Source organism: Nuphar pumila, chromosome 3, assembly GCF_984573655.1.
Source record: "Nuphar pumila chromosome 3, dmNupPumi1.hap1.1, whole genome shotgun sequence".
Taxonomy (NCBI): domain Eukaryota; kingdom Viridiplantae; phylum Streptophyta; class Magnoliopsida; order Nymphaeales; family Nymphaeaceae; genus Nuphar; species Nuphar pumila.
Window position 1 is genome coordinate 105,598,050 of NC_143251.1, and position 22,354 is coordinate 105,620,403.

Genomic DNA, 22,354 nt, shown 5'->3' on the forward strand with positions numbered 1-22,354 from the left:
TTTATTTGGTTAAACCTTGTGGTCCTCCCAGCTTCAACCTTGTGGCAAGAAACGATTTCGTAACGTTGGGACGGTGGTTCTCTCATGTCAGGTGACAAACCATGGTCGCCCTTATCCAGGTATGCCAAGTTCATGTGCAGAAAAGTAGCTTAGGTTTAGGTAAATGAAATGCTTGAAAACAACTGTAGCGAACTCTAAGCTATTTGAATTGTGTGAATCTCAAAAAACTTGATATAGATACACTTGGATATTTGACCAAGATTGAGTGAATTGTGATTGATTAAATTTAACTCATGTGCAAAGAGGATAAACTGGCTGGCATTAAGATTACCATCTAAAGAGGTTTGTTTAATATCCATAAGCTGTTCAGCAACAATAGAACAAGCGAGTAAGGTAGAGCCGAATGTAAATGTTTGGTAGGTAAGCTTCCTGCAGTAAGAGGAGAAGTTTTGAACCTTGTAGACTGTACACATGGAAGGGTGGACGCCATGTTAGTGCACTTTCAAAATAGTAATTGTTAAAATCTTTTGAATAGCATCGTCTTTTGATTACTATGTGAACTTCCTGACTTCTTCAGAGTAAATTTTAGTCCAGAATTGAAAAGTTTGAGGGTGTGATTATGTCTTGCTTGCTCTACATTTACTTTCTTTACTTGCAAAACCACCCCAGAATCATAAACATAGTCGCACTGGCTCTGCCCGCCATACTTGGGGCGCTGTCCTATCAGTGTAAAACTCTGAGGGACTACACAGGCTACCAAATTAATCTAGCAGTATGTATCAAGGTTTAGTGTGCAATGTTGATGAGCACTTGCATTTCACATAGGTAGTGAGAATTTTTTTTTTAGCTCAGAGTTGTCAAAAAATGGTTTTTTGTTTTGTTTTTCTTGTATTTTTATGGGCAGAATAAAAATATAGACAATGCGTTCTGTCATTGAGTCCCTAACTTGTTTCACACATTCTTTTCCTATTTTCTGTAAATATTTTCAAAACATTTGTCAAGCAGCTTTAACGCGGAATGCAACCCGGAGTTGAGAAAACGGTTTTTGTAAAATGGTCCTTAAGGGTATGTTTGATGGCTTGTCCAGGATTGGACGAAATGAACAAAAAGGATGGAATAGAACATTTGTTTTGTTCATTCTGTAACATTTGTTCCAAGTCCAATGTTTGTTTGGACCGTATTCAAATGCTATGTTCCAAATGTCTATTGTTTGATGACAATACAAGGATAACTTAGACAGTCATGGATAATGGATTAAATTACTTTGTTTTGGATCGTATGACCCGATCCGTCCACCATTTTACACGTTTTAACTAGGGGTGGCAAAATCTGACCCGACCCACCAACCTGCTTCTTATTCGGGTTAGGGTTTGGCTTAAACGGGTTCGTGTCCTAAACGGGTCGACCCGCCCTACCCGTTTATTAACTGGCTCGTGTTCGTGTTAGGGGTATGCCAACCTGTTTGACCCGTTTAATAAATGAGTTAGGCGGGCGGGTCAACCCGTTTACACGAACCCATCAACCTGCCTGTTTATATATATTAACTTATCGTGTTACTCAGGTCGGTTATCGTGTCTATGTTATCGGGTTGCGGGTTACTCGGGTCGATTATCGTGTCTATGTTATCGGGTTGACCCGTTTAATAAACGGGTCGCTGTGTCGTGTAATCGTGTCGACCAGACCCGTTTATTAAATGGGTTAACAGTGTCGGGTTACCCGTTTAATAAATGGGTTGTGTTCGTGTTTGCCACATCCGACCCGTTTAATAAAAAGGTCGTGTTCGTGTTGAGGTATTCTGACCCGCCGACCCGACCCGATTGCCACCCCTAGTTTTAACCAATTTATTATGGTTTTTTGCTCGGATATGGATCCAATTACGAAATTATATCTAAAATCATGATTTTTTGCCATGAATATGGATTTGAAATTGAATTTTTACCCTAAATATGAATTTTTGTCCCTAATATGGTTCTTGAATGACATTTTTGTCATGAATATGGATTTGGAATTGAATTTTTGCCATGAATATGGATATTTACCCCAAATATTGATCTCGAATTAGATTTTTGGCCGCAATATGGATTTTTGCCTCAAATATAGATCTAAAATTGGATATTTGCCCTGACTATGTATTTTTGCCTCAAATATGGATTTTTGTCTTGAATATGAATCTATAATTGAATATTTGCCCTGAATATATATTTTTGCCTCGAATATGGATCTAGAATTGGATATTTGCCATGAATATGTATTTTTGCCTTGAATATGGATCTCAAATTAGATTTTTGCCTCGAATATGAATCTCAAATTGGATTTTACTTTACTGACGGGTAGGCCCCAAAATCTTGGACAAGCAAATGATTTTCAGAAAACAAACACCTTTTAATCAAACCAAGTATTGACTTAGGTTAGATCAAGTTTTTCTGATGTACTTTGGTTTTAACAAGTGTTGACCAGATAGTTCAAGTGAGAGAAGAAACCAAGCATAGTTTTCTAAAAGTTGATAAGCAATATGCTAAGTGCATCAAAACATGTCAATGTAAAAGGAAAGACAACAATAAGCATTCAAACAGGTGAATGAATTAGTGCATAAAAGAAACCAGGACTGTTTGATGCAGTAGCCAAATGTCTGAGCTTTTGATGACTATAAGCTCAATTTGCTTTACTTCCATGCCTGTACTGCATACGACCCCCATACTCCTACCAGTTGCTCACTCACGCAGAATAGAATAAATTGATTGCTCTCATGCAGAAAGGACATGTGGGCATGGTTTTCTTGAACATAGAGTACATGGTGCTACTTTTTCAGACACAAATATATTCAATTTAACAAGACATTTGAATCCACAAAATTGGAAGGCATCCCTGGCTGTAACAAAAGTAAATACCTAACTAGAAAATATGAATGAAAGAAATGAAGAGAGGCAGAGTGATGCCTTGTTGTATTTGTAATTTTCAATTTTAACCAATTCCATGGACAGGAGAACAAAAATCAGAGGCGGAGATACAGATATAATAAGTTTCAGCTTATCAATATAGTTCAAAATTTAAATGTACCGGAGTGTGATCCTATGCACAACAGCCTCTAGAAGATTAAATGACGCAACCCATCTTAGTAACAATTTTATTTTAAGCATGTGATGATTCAAAATAGAAATGATTTGATTTCTTCCATGAAAATTTCAAAAACTTTCAGATGAAATAATTCCATACAATTCAATTAAAAAAAAATAGATTCCACACAAAAAGTTTAGTAGGAAGAGGCCACGCAATCACAATGGCAATATTAATATGGTAGTAGGTCTCGCAAATTCGGGTGTCATTTCAACTATGGGCCATGTGATTGTAAAGTGTGGGTTTTTATGTGAAGCTAGGAAGGTATTTGTTAGGATGAGGAGATGGGATGTGATATCGTGGACCATAACGATCAATGGTTATTTGAAACATAATCATGGGAAAGAAGCACTAAGCCTCTTATAGAAATGTGTGATAGTGACATTGAGCCTAACCAACACACTTTTACTGTTGTTCTGAAGTGTGCTTCTCTAGATGCAGGAAAACAGATACATGGCATTGCTAAAGGGCGATGGGATTTAGAAACTCATCTTGGTAGTTGTCTTATAGATATGTACATGAAAAATGGGGATGCAGAAAGTGCAAGGTTGGTCTTTGACGTAATGCCTAAAAAGGATGTTGTTTCATTCAATACCATGATATCAGGTTATGGAAGAAATGGTAGTGGTGTTGTTGCCATAGAAACAAGTCCACTGAATGTCCTCTTACATTCTATTGTTTCATAGCTACAAGTAATATCTCACATTGAATCATTCTTGTTATAATCTTTGCAGGAAGCTTTAAAGGCAAAAGGACTTAGAGATGATACTACATGTATAGTAATAGATATATTGCCGCCAGAAAAGTCACCTACCTGTCAGTTTTCTAATTGATTGACTTAGCACAGATTGACTTCCAACTAAGCCCATGAAACTAAAGTCTTAAGTGGCTTGGCCAAGCAAAGCTATAGACGTGATCAAATCACCTGAGGCTTGGCTACTTGCCCAACTAGATCAAAACTAAAACTGAGACTCAGGTACCTAAGTGAGTCTGCAATCCCAAGTCTGCAGGCCAAGAATTAATTTGACCAATCAAGTCTGCAGGCTAAGTTCTACATCAATTGAAACTCTAGATTCTGGAACCAAAATTCAAATTAGACACCATGAACTTCTAGTTTTTAAACCGAATTACAATAAGTAACATGATAAAAATCAAAGATCTCTAATAAATAATAAAAATCAAAGAGCAATTAGAGATATAGTCAACTAAGAAGGGGAGCTGGTCATGTAGTTTAAATTTTATGATGTATTACTTTAGAAAAACCTACTAATGTATACAAAACTGCAAGAGCTCAACCACACCTACCACATGATGGAGAAATGCAAGTCCCCTACAGCTCACACAGTCCATGCAAATTTAATTCATGACCATACAAAGTATCAAATAGCAAAATATCAGAGATATCAACTCCAATGTGAATTATAGTATCAAGAAAAGCTAGGAGAGACTCCAAGTACATTCAAAAGATCAAAACTGACACCAACTAACACCAACATTAGTCCTAAGTGAAATTCCAACACTGAACATTTTCTCATTCTTCATTTATATATCAAGGTCACGTGCAAGTCATACAATTTTCATATCATTGTAGCTAGAACACCTGAAAAGCCCCTTGACTAGTCTCAACATCACCAAGCAAGAAACTCTCACCCTTTCCTTTGTACTCCCCAGTCGTAGCATGATATTTTGACTTGAAACTCTCAAAATTTTGACTAGTGAAATTCATAAAAAGCATGGATAATGAAGTTCACATGTTCTAAAACAAATCATACATAGAAGGTTAAGCAACATCCAACTGAAAAAGACTTGATTGCACTTATGTAAGGAACTATAAACGGACCTTGGCAAGTGATTGATATGACTGATTGCCTGAACTATTTGAATAGAAGCGAAGCCACTCTAATTCTTCACAAACCACCTAATGGGAAAAATAATATCATAATTATTATTATTAAAAAAATATAACACTTCCACCTATTAGATACCTAGAATAGCCATGAGATCAGTATTGAATTATTCACCAAGAAAGAAAAAATGAAGAAACATGAACCAAATTTCCTAAGGAAAATCAAAATCTCTAACCTCAATACTTTCACATGTGAGTCTTGACCATATTCTTTCCCTGTCAATAGCTCACTGCAGTTGTTTATGCATAAGATCCACCCAAAAAGCTAACTCTTCAGTGTTCTTTTCTTTTTTCTCCCAACAAGCTCCGGCTCTAGGACCAAAGTGGGCAAGAAATTCTCTATGGAGGCCTATTTTTCTCATAGAGTCATAAGCTTGATCTATAGGAATAAAATCAACAAGCTTGTTCATAAGTCTGCCAGTAACATCTGGTGTAAGGGAGAAAAAGTGTGGGCCACTATGCGCATCCTGAGAATCGCTGGTTTCCTACTTCTACGCATCACCCACAACCTCCGAACTTCTAACTCCCTTCAATACAGCTGGTTCAGCCTCAAATTCTGGCAGCACTTCATCCTTCTCCGCCTCCACAAGGCCATCCCCCTGAACCGATAGTTTCACCAACTGGGTCACTCCCAAAATCAGATTTTTCATCACCACCCAAAACCCCAACCTCCGCAACACCAATCTTTCCCAATCCCCCCACTTTCTCCAAACACAAATTCCCCTCTTCCCCAACACCCACCTCCTCAACCCTACCCCAACAACCCTGGTTCAGCAGAAACACCATCCTCCAAAATTGCATCCCCATCTTCATCATCCGACACCTTGGCGATAGGCACCATCGTCGGGGCCGACCGATATCCGTCAAAAACATCATTGTCGCCCTCCATCGCTGCCCCTCTGGCTGCTACACAGGAGAGGGAGAGACAGCTCCGAGAGAGTGTCGGGCATGCGAAATAGTCCGGTGCGCCCGTCGACAAATTTTCTTTCCTTTCGTTCTTGTTATTTTTGTAACAGGGAGAGGGTGGAACGAAAATAACATATGTATAATAACGCGGCGGATGCGCAGAATGTCGTCTGCCGCGTTCAACGTTTGTTGAAAATTGTCTTTCCTAGCATAATTTTCGTCCGAATCATGGTGAGAATGGCACATCAAACATACCCTAAGAGGGTGTTCGTTTTACCACAAAGCATAGGAAGGAAGCCCATTTTCTTATGAAAACGGGTCCCTTTTCCTCGGTTGAGTGTTTCACATGAAACGGACCACGGACCCTTTTTTAATGTCCCGAGCGCGGTTTCCCTGACTACGATTGATATTGCATTCATGGCGCAACCATGGTTCTAGCCTAAGCTGTTGCACATTTTGTATTTGCTTTTATTGAACTCTTAAAAGCAAGGACGTTGAATCTCTAGCAGTGTCGTCAGTTTTAGTACGTAGGCCTGTCAAGGGCCCGGGTACTTCACCCTTCAGGGTATACCCAAATTGTCCGGTTCGGGTTTTGCCAGGTCATGAAAATGAAATCCAAAACCTAGACCCGCATACATTCGAAATTTTAATTTTATTAAAAATGTATATAAAATACTCAGGTTGGGTACCAGGCAAAAAATCATGACTCAAACCCCACCCACAGATTACTCGGGTAGGATTCGAGTTGACTATAATATTATCTGAGTCAGCGCTTTTCATGCACATACTTGAAAATTTAGATTCGGGTCGGGTGCCCGATACAAACCTGACCCATTGACTAACCCGTTGCTATCAGTCCTAAATCAACTTTCAAAAAGATTAGAAAAAACCAGCTGATATGATATTATCATTTTTACTTTTATAATACAAAGAATCATTAAAAATAAAAAAATACAATACCGACGAAACTGACAACACGGATCTATAGCTCATCGTCAAACCTTGTAACAAAAACAGCTCTAGAGTTTTTTTTTTATAGAAAATTGTGGGGTTAATCTGACCCTATCAGTTATACAACTATACCATTGGGTTTTGAACCTGCAACGTCCCAACACTAGCTATTAGATCGTAAAACCAGAAACATACAACAATAAAATTCTAAAATTATGAGCAAATGCTTTTACTCTTGGAATCTTTCCTTAACGAGCTTTTGGCATTTTGTAGGTAGTGACAGGTGGCTTTCATATGTGAAAGTAGGCGTCTCGCTAAGTTGCAAGTCGTGCTTTTGGCTTCTTGCTTATCAAAAGTGGGACGCAAAGGACACGTTGGCCTTCCACTTCAAACTTTGGTGGGTGTCCACGTCAAGTTGACTCAGGGGACAGGACTTGACTTGGAAGAACAAACTTGTCCGTTTCTTCGAGTCCCGTGAGCATCTGCCACTCTCTCCTATGTCACAGATCTATATCGTATACGTGAAGACGACACAAGTATGTGTGAAAACCTTAAACTCATATCTGAATATAAATGATGAAAATATTTACTGTGTGAAATTGATTGATGAAAAATTTTACATAATTATACGAGAAATAACTCATAATATGTGAGAAAAATTTATTGATATAACCCGATGAATTGTAAATGATTATTTGATGTATATTTTATTATAAAATACTATATACAATTCATGATACATCAGTTATGATATAATATGAGTGTTCTCACGTATAGCTAAGTAAATGATATTAAATCTTGGTATAAATGTAGTATGACCACTGGGTCTCACACAATGGACCCATAACTTAAACTGGATCCAAGTATTTGATCTAAAGTTGGAATGGAGTATTGAGTCTCGTATAGGGATCTTGGTATTGGATATAGATTGTATCATTGGATTTTCTTATCACAAGGGAATCCAATGATTTAGAGTAAGTGGGTCAGAAATACAATGACCCACCTACGTAGTTGGCCATTGAATTATGAATCACTAAGATAGCGGTGGGCCCACAACTCATTGAATTTCTAACATTCATGATTAGGTAACGCAAGGGAGGTTAAACCCTACCTTTGCAAAAGTGAGCGCGATAAGTACATTGAGAAGCCCCCGCTAAGCAAGCCGTTAATCCATCTCCGATCCCCTTCTCTTTTGTCGACTTGATGCTCTTTCATCTCTGCACACACCTCTATCCAAATTCCAACACACCGCCATTATCCATTCCCAAATTAAAAACTATGCCAGAAGTGCTCAACCACCACCATCCACCTCTTATTAGACAACTGCGCTCTCGTAGCTCCACCACCAATCCCTCTTCCTCTTTCTCATTTAAAAAAAAAAAAGATCATATAAAAACTTCTCATAAACTTTTTTTTTTTCTTATGAGAGTTTTTCTTGCTTCCAAACTTGTTCAAAGTGTTGACATAATATGCAACCACTATAGTGACAAAAGTTAAAAATAACAATATTTTTTTCAAAATCTTGTGAGAATTTGAATTTTTTCATAAATCTGGCATTTTTGGCAAAATATCAGCAATAAAAAATAAATAAGAAATATAAAAAATATTTTTATAACAAATATTAATAAAAATTATTAAAAAATATAGTTTTTTATGATAAATAACAGTTAAAAATATAAATATTGTGTTTAAATTAGGGTATTTATATTTTTTCATAAATCTCACAAGATTTTGAAAATCTGGCAAGAAATTGCTGTTTTAAACTTTCAGACAATTTCTCGATATTCTTGCAAGATTTTCATAAATCTTGCGATATTTGTCACCATGCCAACCACACTATATCTAGCATTGCCTACACAACCACACTAAATCTTGGCATTTCTGCAGATGTCTGAACTCTATACGAGAAATGGGCAGCTGTCAGTCACGCGGCATCACTGCATAAAAAATATAAAATTGGATCAATATAAGACTTTTTTTTTTTTTTTTAAATTTCTGTTTTTAATATAAATATTGGTTTTTTGTTGATGCACCCACGGCACATTGACGAGGCAACGGTTGGTAAAACTGCTTGAGGTTCCCTCTGCCAACTGGTTGGTAAATATAAACATGTATAAACTTTTCCATCAAGAAAACAACCAATGTCTCCAAAAAATTGCCACTGTATCCTAGCCATCCTCATTAAGTCTTATCCCACCTACATCGAGCCAACTTTATGACTTGTTTTTTTTAAGACGAGGAAACCCTTGCAGAAGCGAGAAAAACCCTCAAACTCATATTCGTAGAATCTTTATTTATTTACCAACTGGATTATTTGGTAGGAAATGTTAGTGCACGGCACCATGCGTTAAGACGTTGTGACCTTGCCTTTAAAAAGAAAAGAATATATATATATATATATATATATATATATATATATATATATATATATATATATATATATTTTGAAAGGAAAGCTGACTCCACCGGTTATTATTTAGTCGTATCAATGGGGTTTTGAACCTGCAACGTCCCCCACGGGGAGTCGGGCTCTGACAGCTCCTACCACCACGCAGAACCCCCTTGGTTTTATTTATTTATTCTTTTACTAAGCCAAGAAAAACCCCTCGTTCCACCAACCATGGCTTGGTAGGCCTCCTGTTGGTGACACCCTTGAGGTCTCCTTTGGTTGTGAGAGTAGACCCGAATAAATAATACCCACACTGGCAGCGCCTTGGATTCCGTTCATCTTGAAAATGAATGAGCAAATGACTTCAGGAAAAAAGTGGAGCCCATTTTGGTGATGGGCATCTCATTTCACTACAAGAAACCTGTGGATTAGCGACAACCTAAATCTGTCGCTAATCCGACGCTAATTCGTCGCTAAACAGTTTAGCGACGGATTAGCGTCGGATTAGCGATGAATAACTTTCATCGCGAATTTTTCGACGCTAAGTAGTGACAGAACTTATCCGTCGCTACTGTCGTCGCTAATTTGCGACGGATTAGCGACGGACATGATCCATCGCGAGTCCTTCGCTATTTTAAATTAGCGATGGATAATATCCGTCGCTAATCCGTCGTTAAATTTTTAAAAAAAAATAAAAAAAAATTGCTCTCTGCCGGCGTGTTCTCCGGCAGGAAACAATTTTTTTTGCACAGGCAGGTTCCGGCGTCGGGATGCTCTTCCGCAGCGAGCCAATCACGGTGGAGGGCCTCAGGCGAGGAAGCGGCAGGACGGGCGGTGGAGACCGGCGAGGGACACCGCCGGGAGGAGGAGAATGGCACGGGGGAGAGGTAGCGTGAGGAGGAGGAGACCGGCGAGGGGCACCGCCGGGAGGAAGAGGACGACGCGAGGGAGAGCTAGCGGGAGGAGGAGGACGGTCCGGGGGCCGACGCCAATCACGATCGGAAGGCCTCAGGCGAGGGAGAGGCAGGACGGGCGGTGGAGACCGGCGAGGGGCACCGCCGGGAGGAGGAGGATGGCGCGCAGAGGAGAGTTAGCGGGAGGAGGAGGACGGTTCGGGGGCCGACGCCAGTCACGCTCGGAGGGCCTCAGGCGAGGGAGAGGTAGGACGGGCAGTGGAGACCGGCGAGGGGCACCGCCGGGAGGAGGAGGAGGACGGCGCGAGGGAGAGGTAGCGGGAGGAGGAGGACGCTCGGAGGGTTGCTGCGCATCGTCAGAGGAAGGGCGATTTAAATCAAACGAGGGGGGGGGGGAAGAAGGGAGGGAAAATTTCGCGCCTCAGGCGGGATGGTTTAAATCGAAAATTAGCGACGGATTTAGCGAGGGAATTTTTCCGTCGCTATTTAGCGACGGATTAGCGACGGAAAAATTCCCTCGCTAAATCCGTCGCTAATTAGTATTTTTTGTAGTGTTTTGGCGACAGAAAATTTTTGTCGCTAATTCATCGCTAAGTAGCGAAGGATTTAGCGAGGGAAATATTTCCGTCGCTACGTTTGCAAATATTTCAAATGTTAGCGACAAATAGTTTTCTTTCGCTAATCCGTCGCTACTTTGCGACGGATTTTTTCCGTCGCAAATATCCGTCGCTAATTAGCATTTTTCTTGTAGTGTTTGGATAGGTTTGGATCCAGTTCATCTCATCCAAAGGAACTCGGACTGTATCATATTACCGGCAGAGCACACTCTGACCTGGTCCCATCTCTTCTAAGGATTCTACTAGTGAAGACCAAGTTCGGGTCTGGTACCCAGCATGAGCTGACCCATCGAGAATTCCACGAAATACGAACCCACCCCCGAACTACAAACCAGACCGTCTCAAAGAGTTGATTCCAATACGACTGGTTCTACTTGACATCCGATACGAGTCACACCGAAGGAGCCGTAGAAGCAGCGGTTGAACATGAGACAAGAAAAACGGGAAAAATGAAAAGCGAGAAAAGGAAATGGAAAAACAGATCCATCAAGTCGGCTGTCAAGGGACACTGTCCAGCAGCGCCCATACCGAGAAGAACGCTGCCCTCAAAAAATTATGACCGTTTGGAACAGAAAACGAGGAGGACGCGGATGGCCCCACCACCTGCTCTCCCCCCACCAAAAACCCCTTTTGTAGTGTAGTAAAATTTTCTGATGGAAAACCTACCTTCTTCCCTGAAAATTTATTTCTTGCACCTCCTTTTCTCCATTTTCTATTACGGACTTAACTTTTGCTGACCGTTATTTCTTGCACCTCCTGAAAATAAGGACCTTGGGTGAACCTAACCTTCGTGAAAAACAGACAAACAGGAAACGCTTAAACTTTAAAGTCTCTTTCTCTCTCTCTCTCTCTAAAAAGAAAACGTTTAAAATTTGTGTGAATTTCTTATTTTGGTCTTTTATACATTAAGAACGCGACATTGTGCTTGTAAACACATGGAAATAACTTGATAGGATTCAGGTCAGGTTTAGGTCTAGTTTTGTTAGAATTGCTTCTGAAATTAAAATTAGGCTCCAACCTGACCCAATTTGATGCAAGTTCAAAGCACGGATTTGTTCAACAGGTTCTGGCATAATGCGTAAGATCTTAAACGGTTTCGTTCTTTAATTGAGTTTGAAAATTAGATTCCAATCTGATCCAATGTGGTTTTGCTTTAGGTTATGTTTCATGTATAACTTAAACAGTAGACCTGTATGAGTTATAATGGGTTTTAGTTTGAACAAGCTTTAAAACAGACCCGTTTTTCAATTGGCTTAGGATTGGAGCTTCTAACAAAACTATGCATCAATAAACTTCTATATAATGAATTGATGATATATTAACAAGCTTCACTATTCTTCTAAAAAAAAATCACTATAAACAATTGTAATCTGAATGCCTTCTTATAGATGATGAAGCTGATGTAAATATACAGTCTACCTTGAGCCTCTTGTTATATGCTTCATTAATTTTTTAAGCAAACTAATTTGAATTAAAAGATGGTTGCACTGCCTGCACGTCAGTGAAGAAAGAGGCCTGACGGAAACAGTAAGGAAAAGAGAAGGGTGAAGGCTATCTTTGTTGATTCAAAAAAAGTAACTTAGGTTAACTAAAAGGACGCTAGTCATTATTTGACAAATGTCAGAAAATGTTATTACTTATTAGGCCTGTATCTAGAAAATTAAAAAATGGGAGTCCTGAAACTGATTATGAGGCAAAAGCTAGGTTTCTAACAGGAAATTTCTCTTTCCTCTTTTTTCTTTTTTCTTCGCCTTTCACACAGTAATCTTCCAGGTAAAATCCTAGATTTTTTGGTGAGGTTGCGAGGGAAATCTCTTTCTTTGTCCCCGCTACTCCCATGGTGGGGGCATCATCACAAGCGTACCCTCTGTTTTAAATACCCCCAATCTCCATTTTTTAACACCACACACTCCACCCCCACACCTGTTTTTTGGTAGTCAATTTTTTTTTTTATAGTCACCACCCCACACCTTCTGCTCTTCCCATTCTTTTAAATTTCCCAAGGGACGCCTTCGATCCTCTCACACCCTATACAGACATACCAACGTCCCACCGGCTCACTTCACTCCCCACAAGAGGAAAAGAGGGGGAGCAACAGAATGGCGGTCACTCTCCTCCTATTCCTCTTTTTCTTTGGCCTAACGAGTAAGCACATCCACACAAAACTCCCAACTTTTCTTCTCATTTATATCGAAATCTCATGCAAAAATTTTGATTGGTATCTCCAAAAAGGGGAGAAAAAAAACCATGATCTCCGTTCATTTCTAAGGATGAATTTGATGGGTATCTCAAAAAATCCAAGATTTCTGCTCATTTGTGCGAAAATCTGAGCAAAAGCATCGATGGGTATCTCAAAAATCAAAGACTTCTGCTCATTTGTGTGAAAATCTGAGCAAAAGCATTGATGGGTATCTCAAAAACCCAAGATTTCTGCTCATTTGTGTGAAAATCTGAGCAAAAACATTGATTGGTATCTCAAAAACCCAAGTTTTCCTATCATTTGTGTGAAAATCTGAGCAGCATCGATGGGTATCTCAAAAACCCAAGATTTCCACTCATTTGTGTGAAAATCTGAGCAGCATCGATGGTTATCTCAAAAGCCCAAGATTTCTACTCATTTTCATTTGTATATTTCCACTCATTTTTGTGTGATAATCTGAGCAAAAGCATTGATGGGTATCTCAAAAACTCAAGATTTCCACTCATTTGTGTGAAAATATGAGCAAAAACATCGATTGGCATCTAAAAAACCCAAGATTTCTACTCATTTGTGCGAAAATCTTGGCAAAATCATTGATGGGTATCTCTTGTTTCTGCAGATGGGGCGGCCTTGAGCCAGATTGGCGTCAACTACGGCCAGCTCGGCAACAACCTCCCCTCCCCATCCCGCTCCATCGCGCTCATCAGATCCCTGAGAGCCGGCGCGGTGAAGATCTACGACGCGAACCCGGTCATCCTGGAGGCCCTCTCCGGCACCGACCTGAGGGTCTCCATCATGGTGCCGAACCAAGCCATCGCTAACCTCTCGGCCTCCCGACCCGCCGCCGACGCTTGGGTCCGCGCCAACGTCCTCCCCTTCTACCACAGGGTTAAGATCCGCACCCTCCTGGTCGGTAACGAGATCCTCTCGGATCAGGCCCACCGCGCCACGTGGTTCCAGCTCGTACCGGCGATGCGGAACGTGAAGCGCGCTCTCAGGGCGCTTCGAATCCGCGACGTGAAGGTGGGCACGCCCTTCGCCATGGACACGCTCGAGTCGTCCTTCCCGCCGTCGAACGGCACTTTCCGGCGGGACGTCGCCGTTCCGGTGGTCCGCCCCCTCCTGAGCTTCCTCTCGAAGACCAAGTCCTTCTTCTTCCTCGACGTCTACCCGTACTTCCCCTGGTCCGCCAACGCGGGTTCGATCTCCCTCGACTACGCCCTCTTCCAAACGACGAAGCCCACCTACACCGACCCCGTAAGTGGGCTCGCCTACTCGAACCTACTCGACCAGCAGTTCGACTCGGTTGTCGCGGCCATGGCTCGGCTCGGCTTCCCCAACGTGCCCATCACCATCGCCGAGACCGGCTGGCCCAACGCCGGCGACCTCGACCAGATCGGCGCCAACGTCCGGAACGCCGCCATCTACAACCGGAACCTCGCCCGGAGGCTCGCCGGTAGGCTCGGCACCCCGGCTCGCCCCGGCAAGCCCATACCGACCTACATCTTCTCGCTCTACAACGAGAACCAGAAGCCCGGACCCGGGATCGAGCGGCACTGGGGCTTGCTGTACCCTAACGGGTCCGCCGTGTATGATGTGGATCTTACCGGGGAAAGACCCGAATCCGATTACAAGCCCTTGCCGGAACCCACCAACAACAAGCCGTATCAGGGGAAGATCTGGTGCGTGGCCGACTTCGCCGGCCGGAGGGAGAACGCGAGCCAGATCGCCGGTGCGGTGCAGTACGCTTGCGGGCAGGTGAATCGGACCTGCGATGCGATCCGACCCGGGAAGGCTTGCTACCTGCCTAACACCCTCTTCGCCCATGCGTCGTACGCGTTCAACGCGTACTGGCAGCAGTTCAGGAAGTCCGGTGGGACTTGCTACTTTAACGGGCTCGCTGTCCAGACTACCGTCGACCCGAGTAAGTTTGATACCTCTCTCTCTCTCATGAGTTCATAATTGGTTCGTGATCTGGACTACTTTGAGTTAGGTCGGCCTAGTTTTGGGCTAGATGGTGGCTTCAACTTCTTTTCCAAAATGTTGGAGGTTAACCCGACTACCTGAGGCGCCGCCTTCATTTGGCAGTTTTCAGGAAATCTATGACAGATATCATGAAATTGAAAAAAGTATGGCTCATTTTTATGACGGACAAAAGGTTGGCCCCTGAATTCCAAGTCTAGCATGTTTGGTCGAGTCTCATGAGATTTGGACTCTTCATGCAAATGGATTGGCATCGTCTAAACAAACATCAGAAATGAGTGGTGAATCACATTGCCTTACCAACGAGAGTTGTTTTCCCATTTAAATGAGAATCAGAATCACAAGTATGTTTGCTTGCATGAGATGGAATCACAAGGTGGAATATGTGATTTTCAAATCACATTCCGTCTCTCATACCTAGCTCATTTTCTGATGTTTGGTTAGCTAGAAAAATGGGATTCATTATATTATTTGCATGATTCTGAATCTCATGGGATTTTACCAAACATACCAGTCTCATGTGATGTGATTCTGATTCTCATGACTCCAAAAAAAAAAATTGATTTGGAATCACAGGTGGGCCCAGAAGACCAAACTTAAATGTCAGTTTGAGATTCTCTGTTACGAAGTTTTGGTGGTACATTTATTAAAAACTTTTACTGCTGCTGAGCTCTGCATCATTGGGTGCAAGTTGGCCAAGTTTGTCCTGGTGTGACTTGAGCTAAGCATGGAAACCAGCTTTGTCAGGCTGTATCAGTACTAATTTTTACTTGTTTATCTGAACAAGTGGGCTCGAGCCTGGCTTTGAGGACTGTGACAACCACATGCACGGTTCTGCAATGTGGGACCGGTCAAGGTTCGAGTTTTTGTATGCTTTTTTCTTAACAAGTTTTGGGATCTTGTAAATGCAGGTCAGGGATCGTGCGTTTACCCTGCACTATAGGGGTTGAAGAGATGCAAAAAGCTTTTGGAAATTTTGGTTTCTGCAAGAAGTTTTTTGAAATTCCTGTGCACGCTCTATTTATGTATGTTGCTTATGGTATTTGGATAGTTGTGTGAATAAACCAAGTTTTTATTATTAGATATTAGTGATTTGCAACGTCCTTATGTGAATTGAAAAGAAAAAATTAATCTGAGATGTTTGTTTATGAAATCAGTGATTTGCAATGAGCCTCACAGTATGGCCCTTTTTATTTTTTGGTAGAACCACAACGTCCGTATGTTGCAACAAGAAGTCATTTTTACTGTAATTGGGTAGGTTGTTAGTTTTTCTTCAAAAGGCACCCAGTTTGAATCCCGTATCTTACTTTTTTTTTTGCTTTATTAGTCTTGAGGATTTTTAATTTAATATTTATATTTTGTTTCGGTTTCAATAAACAAAAATACAAGCTTTGGATTAGTGGTGGGTCCCTTGTAAAACTTCGACTTTTTTAAAAGATCAATTTTTTTTGGAATGCCATTGAAGCTAGGCGTGGCTCTGCTCGAGCTCGGAACCTAGCTGAGTCTGGACAATGCCATTCAAGCCTCGAGCTCGGAACCTAGCTGAGTCTGGACAATGCCATTCAAGCTTGGACAAAGGCATTTTTAACTGAGCTCGGCTCGTGTGCATCCCTAATTGTTTAGGAGCGTAAATCAGTATGGTAGGTGTAATTTTAAGAATATCAAAAACATGTGTGTTTTCGATCATTGTAAACACTTTTTAGATGTGCTTTTGAAAATTTCCCTTGTAACTTTTTACATTTTTTGATAAAGTTGTGAAATGATGCAAAAAGAGATGTTTACGTTCTGTGTGGCTCATCTTATCATTGCTGTGGCTGTTCATCTAGCTGTTTATTTTTATCAAGTGTCTAAAAAATATGACAAACATAGACAATTCATGATTCAAAATATGATAAATATGGCCAAAATATTGATTTTTTTTTATGGGTGTACCTTTTTGACATACTAAAAATTAAGCACCTTAGTCAAATCACTTGTCTAAGTTGACGCTTGAAAGAAAATCAAGCACCATGTAAGTTGTCACCTGAAAAAATTAGGCGCCATAATTTCAACCAAACAAAACAACAAAACCATCAGAAAACAGTAAATTGGCCATGTTTGTTATATTTTATAATATAGTTCGCAGTCAGTTATAGTATTGTGCTAAAGATTAGTGCCATCTACATAATTATCCATTTCATTAAGTCATGATTTGATAATATTGATCTTATTTTACTATTAACTTATAACACAATGTTTTTAAATACCTATCCAAAGTCTCTAATTGTGATACGTTCATTTTGATATTTTCATCATATCTTATATTACGTTTTTAACATTTCATCTTCTTGCTGGATGACTACTTGATTTGGTCCCCATTTATCTTTTGTGGGACACTAGCTTTTTCATGTACATTTGAAAGTGGGAGCCACATATACAAATTGGAAAGCTTTTTATTTGTATTCAATGCGGATCAACCATGCAGGAATCCAAACAGTTCAGATTCAGGTCAGATTTGGCCAATACCAGATCCAACTAATCGGAGTTGGATTCAGATTCAGATTTGAATGACGAAAAGCTAATACTGAACCTGATATTTTTTTCATGTAACAGGAGTTAGATATCCATCAAATTTAGACATCTGTTGGATTCAACAGCAAAACTCGGAACCAAAACTGAATATGATTGTCAATTGGATTCAATTTTGCCTTCTAAACCCCACTAATTGGAGTTGGATAAAATCAGATCCATTAGGGCTCCACACACCTAGCTATGTGTGTTGGCTTAAGGCTTGCAAGTTGAAGGAGGTTGATAGTTAGATATCGGGGTGCGTGTCCTTTCTCACGAAGGCCTAAGCCAAACGGAATGGTAGGGGGAGAGACTCACTCATGAAGTTTTAACTGGGGACACCGAATCAGGTCCATGGTTAACATGACACTCTTGGCCCGTCAATGAGATGTCCAAACCGTAGCGATGGTTTTTCCATGCTAAATCAAGAACAACATGGTGAATCAAACTTGATTTAAAGATTTACAAGACCATATTTTCCCACTTCCTTCAAAGATTTAATATCAGAAATCAGCAGCTTTTTCCCGATTATCCAAAAAAATACACTGATCCAGATCATAGCAATGCAAAATTATTTAGCTTTTTAAGATGCCAGTTATCATATCATATGATTCAACGTATATTCAACCATCATCGATTAAAGAATGATTCTAGTTAGCATCACTAAACAAATGAAAATAGAATACGGAAATTGGCCGTACTGTCTTTGAAAAATGGCACGATTTAGAAGTGTCACAATTTGCCTAAATCTTCTCCGTATCTTAAACGTATATTGCTGACTTTTCAAGGCAATTTTGCCCTTTTTTTTTTTTTAAAGGCAAGCTCGGGTTAGGTAGACCGCTACCAGTTATATAACTATACCATTGGGTTTTGAACCTGCAACATCCCGATACAAAGTGATGCACTAGCTGCTCCTGCTGGACAAGCGGAGCCCCTGTTGGTGCATTTTTTATCTTTCACAAATCATTTTTATGAATGTCTCCAAAATATGCAAACTCTTGTAACTAAATACTTCTGAATTACGCTCATAAATTTGGCACGGCTTTTACAAATTATTTTGCAAATGTTTCTAAAATATGTAAAACTCTTTTATCTAAATACTCTTTCAGTACATCCACAAATATAGTCCGACCTTTGCAAATTATTTTTTGCGAATGTCTCCAAAATGTGTGAACTTCCTTTAACAAAATATTTTCAACATGCATCAGCAAATATAGTATGTCCTTTGCAAATCATTTTTAAGAACGTCCCCAATATGTGCAAACTTTGTTTAATTAAATACTTCTAATGTATGTTCGCAAATATAGTATAAACTTTACAAATAATTTTTTGCAAATGTCTTTAAAATGTGTGAATCTACTTTAACTAAATGCTCCTGACCTATGCCCACAATATAATACAACCTTCGCAAATAAATTTTGCGAATGTCTCTAAAATGTGCAAACCTACTTTAACTAAATATAACATGCAAAGATAATTTGAAAACTATTGAGTTGTTTCACAAAATAATTGATTCATTCCATTGTTGAAAACATAGTTGATTCAATCGTTACAAGAAGCAAAACATGTGCTTACCAAAATATCTCAGCCAATGATGTACCCAACACTAAAAAAGTCATCGATGATGTGCCACCGCATGATGGAGATAAAACAACAACGATGGACATTCACCAAAAATAGTCACTAGAAAAAACAGGTTAGAGACCACAAAAAACAAAATTTAATGCAAAAATAGTGCTCAAATGCGAAACAAAGCTTTTATACATACGAAGCATCACATTTAATGCACGTACAGAGGTCCGTAGTAAAGTCATGAGAATATTTGCGAACCTCATGTTGAATATGAAAATGTTCACAAATAAGGTCAAATGGTATATATATACAGAGGATGATCACAAATCTTTTAGTGAACGTCAGAAAAATGTTCACAAATGTGTGAGGACATTCGCATATGAAGGTAAGGATATTCATATATTAATTACATTTATTTTTCATTAACAAGAATTCCACATATAACACTTGTGGATATGAGACTTTTGCAAATATACGTCCAAACCTTATGCAATTTTAGTAAAAGAAGGTTCACACATTTAGGAATATTCAAAAAATGATTTGCAAAAGTCATACTATATTTGTGAATGTCGAGAGTATTTAATTAAACAAGGTTCACATATTTTGGAAACATTAACAAAAATGATTTGCAAAGGTCATACTTTATTTGCGAATGTATGTTAGGTTCACACATTTTGGAAACATTCACAAAATATGATATGAAGTTCGTACTATATTTGTGGACGTACGTAGTATTTAGTTAAAGGAGGTTTGCATATTTTAGAAACAATTACAAAAATGATTTGCAAACGTCATACTATATTCGTCGGTGTACATTGAAAGTATTTAGTTAAAGAAAGTTCACACATTTGATGACATTCACAAAAATGATTTGAAAAATTATATTGTATTTGCAGATGTATATTGGGAGTATTTAGTTAAATGATGTTCACATACTTATTTACAAAAATGATTTGCAAATGTTATACTATATTTGCATACATATGTCAAAAGTATTTAGTTAAAGGAGATTCACATATTTTGGAGATATTCAAAAAAATGATTGGTGAATATCGTGCTATATTTCACTACAAGAAAAATGTTAATTAGCGACAAATTATTTCTATCATAAAGTTGCGATGACTTAGCAAGAGAAAAGTAGTCGTCGCTAAAATTGAAATTTCTTGCGGATTTAGCGATGGAAATATTCTGTCTCATACTCCGTCGCTAATTAGCGACAAAAAAGTTTTGTATCAAACTCCGTCGCAACGTAGCGACAAATTAGCAACATAACTTTTCTGTTGCTAAGGAAGTCACTACTTAGCGACGAAATATTTCTGTCGCTAATCCATTGCTATTTTTCAATATAAGTTTGTCTAAGTCGTGACATTCTCTCTCCTCTCTGTCTGATTTCTCCCAAATCGAACCCTAACTGTCCCATCTCCACCAATCCACCTGTCTGACCACCGCCGTCTTTTTTTTGACAGCTCCATTGGTGCCTCCTCATCGGGCGACCGACCCCATCCGGTCACCTCACCCCCCCTCCCCCTCCTCCCTCTTGGTTTCTCTCTCTCTTGAGCCTCCTCAGTTGTCGGAGCCCCCCATTTGCGCTCCCTCTCCTCGCCGGAGCCCCCATTCGTGCTCCCTCTCCTCGCCAGAGCTCTCCGTCCACGCTCCCTCTCATTACCATCCACGCTCCCTCTCTCGCCCTGCGTTGTCTCCTTCTTATTCTTTTTTTTTTCATTTTGGTCAGGCAAGGGCCATCGGCCCCTGCCTCCTCCTTTTCAAGAGCCGCAGGGGCCTTTGACCCCTACGCCCCCACCCCTTTTTTTTTGTCTTGGTTCAGTAGAGGCCATCTGCCCTTGCCTCCACCTTTTCAAGAACCACTGGCCCCTGCGCCGCCTAGCCCTTTTTTTTTGTCTTGGTCCGGCAGGGGCCATCGGTCTGGTAGGGTTCTACTATGGGTCCTAGTGATGTACCAGCTGGGGTAGAGAAAACAGCAGCAAACGATGCAGTTAGTAGATTTTATGATATACTTAGAGATGCTAATGAGCCACTTTAGAATGGTTGCGAGAGTCACACTATCTTGTCTGCAGTTCTTCAACTAATGAATTTGAAGTCTGAGTATAATTTGAGCCAATCATGTTTTGACCGTCTGTACTCTATTGTGAAGAGTATGTTGCCCAAAGATGAGAAATTGCTACAAAATTTCTATCGTGTGAAGGTTATGGTTAACGCTTTAGGTATGAGGTATCAAAAGATAGATGCTGGTCCAAATCACTGTATGTTGTATTTCAAAGATCAAGAAAATAGCATATCATGTCTGTCATGTGGGCATCCTCGGTTTAAGCCAAAGACAAAAAGAAATGGTAGCACAAGGTCAAAAGAAGTGCCATACAAGTCGCTCCGCTACTTCCCTCTCACCCCTAGATTGCAACGATTGTATATGTCTTCGAGGATAGCTACACACATGATATGACATGCAAATACAGTTCGACATGATGAAGACAAGATCACACATCTTGTTGACGCGGAAGCTTGGAAGCACTTTGATCGTACTCATCAGACCTTCGCAATGAAAGCGAGGAATGTTAGACTCGATTTATGTACATATGAATTTAATCTATATGAGGGTAGATCAACCTCATACTCGTGTTGGCCAGTGTTTTCACCCCATACAACCTTCCTCCAAGCTTGTGTATGAAGCGTCAAATTTTTTTCTTGTCTCTATTGATCCCTGGCCTGACGTCTTCGGGCCAAAATCTTGATGTATATTTAAGGCTATTGATTGATGAACTGAAAATATTGTGGGATGATGGTGTTCTCAAATACGATGCCCACAAAAAAATAAAACTTCAATATGAAGGCTGCTGTTCTATAGACAATTAGTGACTTTCCTGCATATGGTATGTTATCTGATTGGAGCACACATGGGAGGTTGGCATGTCTACACTGCATGAAGGATAAAAAATCTTTTAGATTGATGCATAGAAGGAAGCCATGTTGGTTTGATTGTTACCATTGATTTCTACCCAGCGACCATCCGTTCTGACGATAAAGAAATGCGTTCAAAGCAGGCACAACTAAAATAGAAGGTCCACCTACACGGTTGTTTGGCATAGAGATTTTAAGACGATTGCGATACTTTCCATATGGATTGACAGATGCCCATAGTACGAGGCTTTTCCTTAGATTTTGAAAGAATCATAATTGGGCAAAAAAATCTATATTTTAAAAACTATCATATTAGCCGACCTTATTGATATGACATAATTT

General features: G+C 40.0%; 2 protein-coding genes across 2 annotated transcripts in view; both read left to right on the forward strand.

Annotated features, from left to right (window-relative positions):
* LOC149843199 (uncharacterized) overlaps window positions 1-22,354 on the forward strand; it is a 242,517-nt gene that overhangs the window by 45,452 nt on the left and 174,711 nt on the right. The window lies entirely within an intron of this gene.
* On the forward strand, window positions 12,693-16,078 carry LOC149843201 (putative glucan endo-1,3-beta-glucosidase A6). The gene is made up of 3 exons (XM_090001734.1): window positions 12,693-12,942; window positions 13,617-14,921; window positions 15,892-16,078. The coding sequence occupies exons 1-3, from the start codon at window positions 12,897-12,899 to the stop codon at window positions 15,921-15,923; spliced, it is 1,383 nt and encodes a 460-aa protein (XP_089857860.1). The 5' UTR covers window positions 12,693-12,896; the 3' UTR covers window positions 15,924-16,078.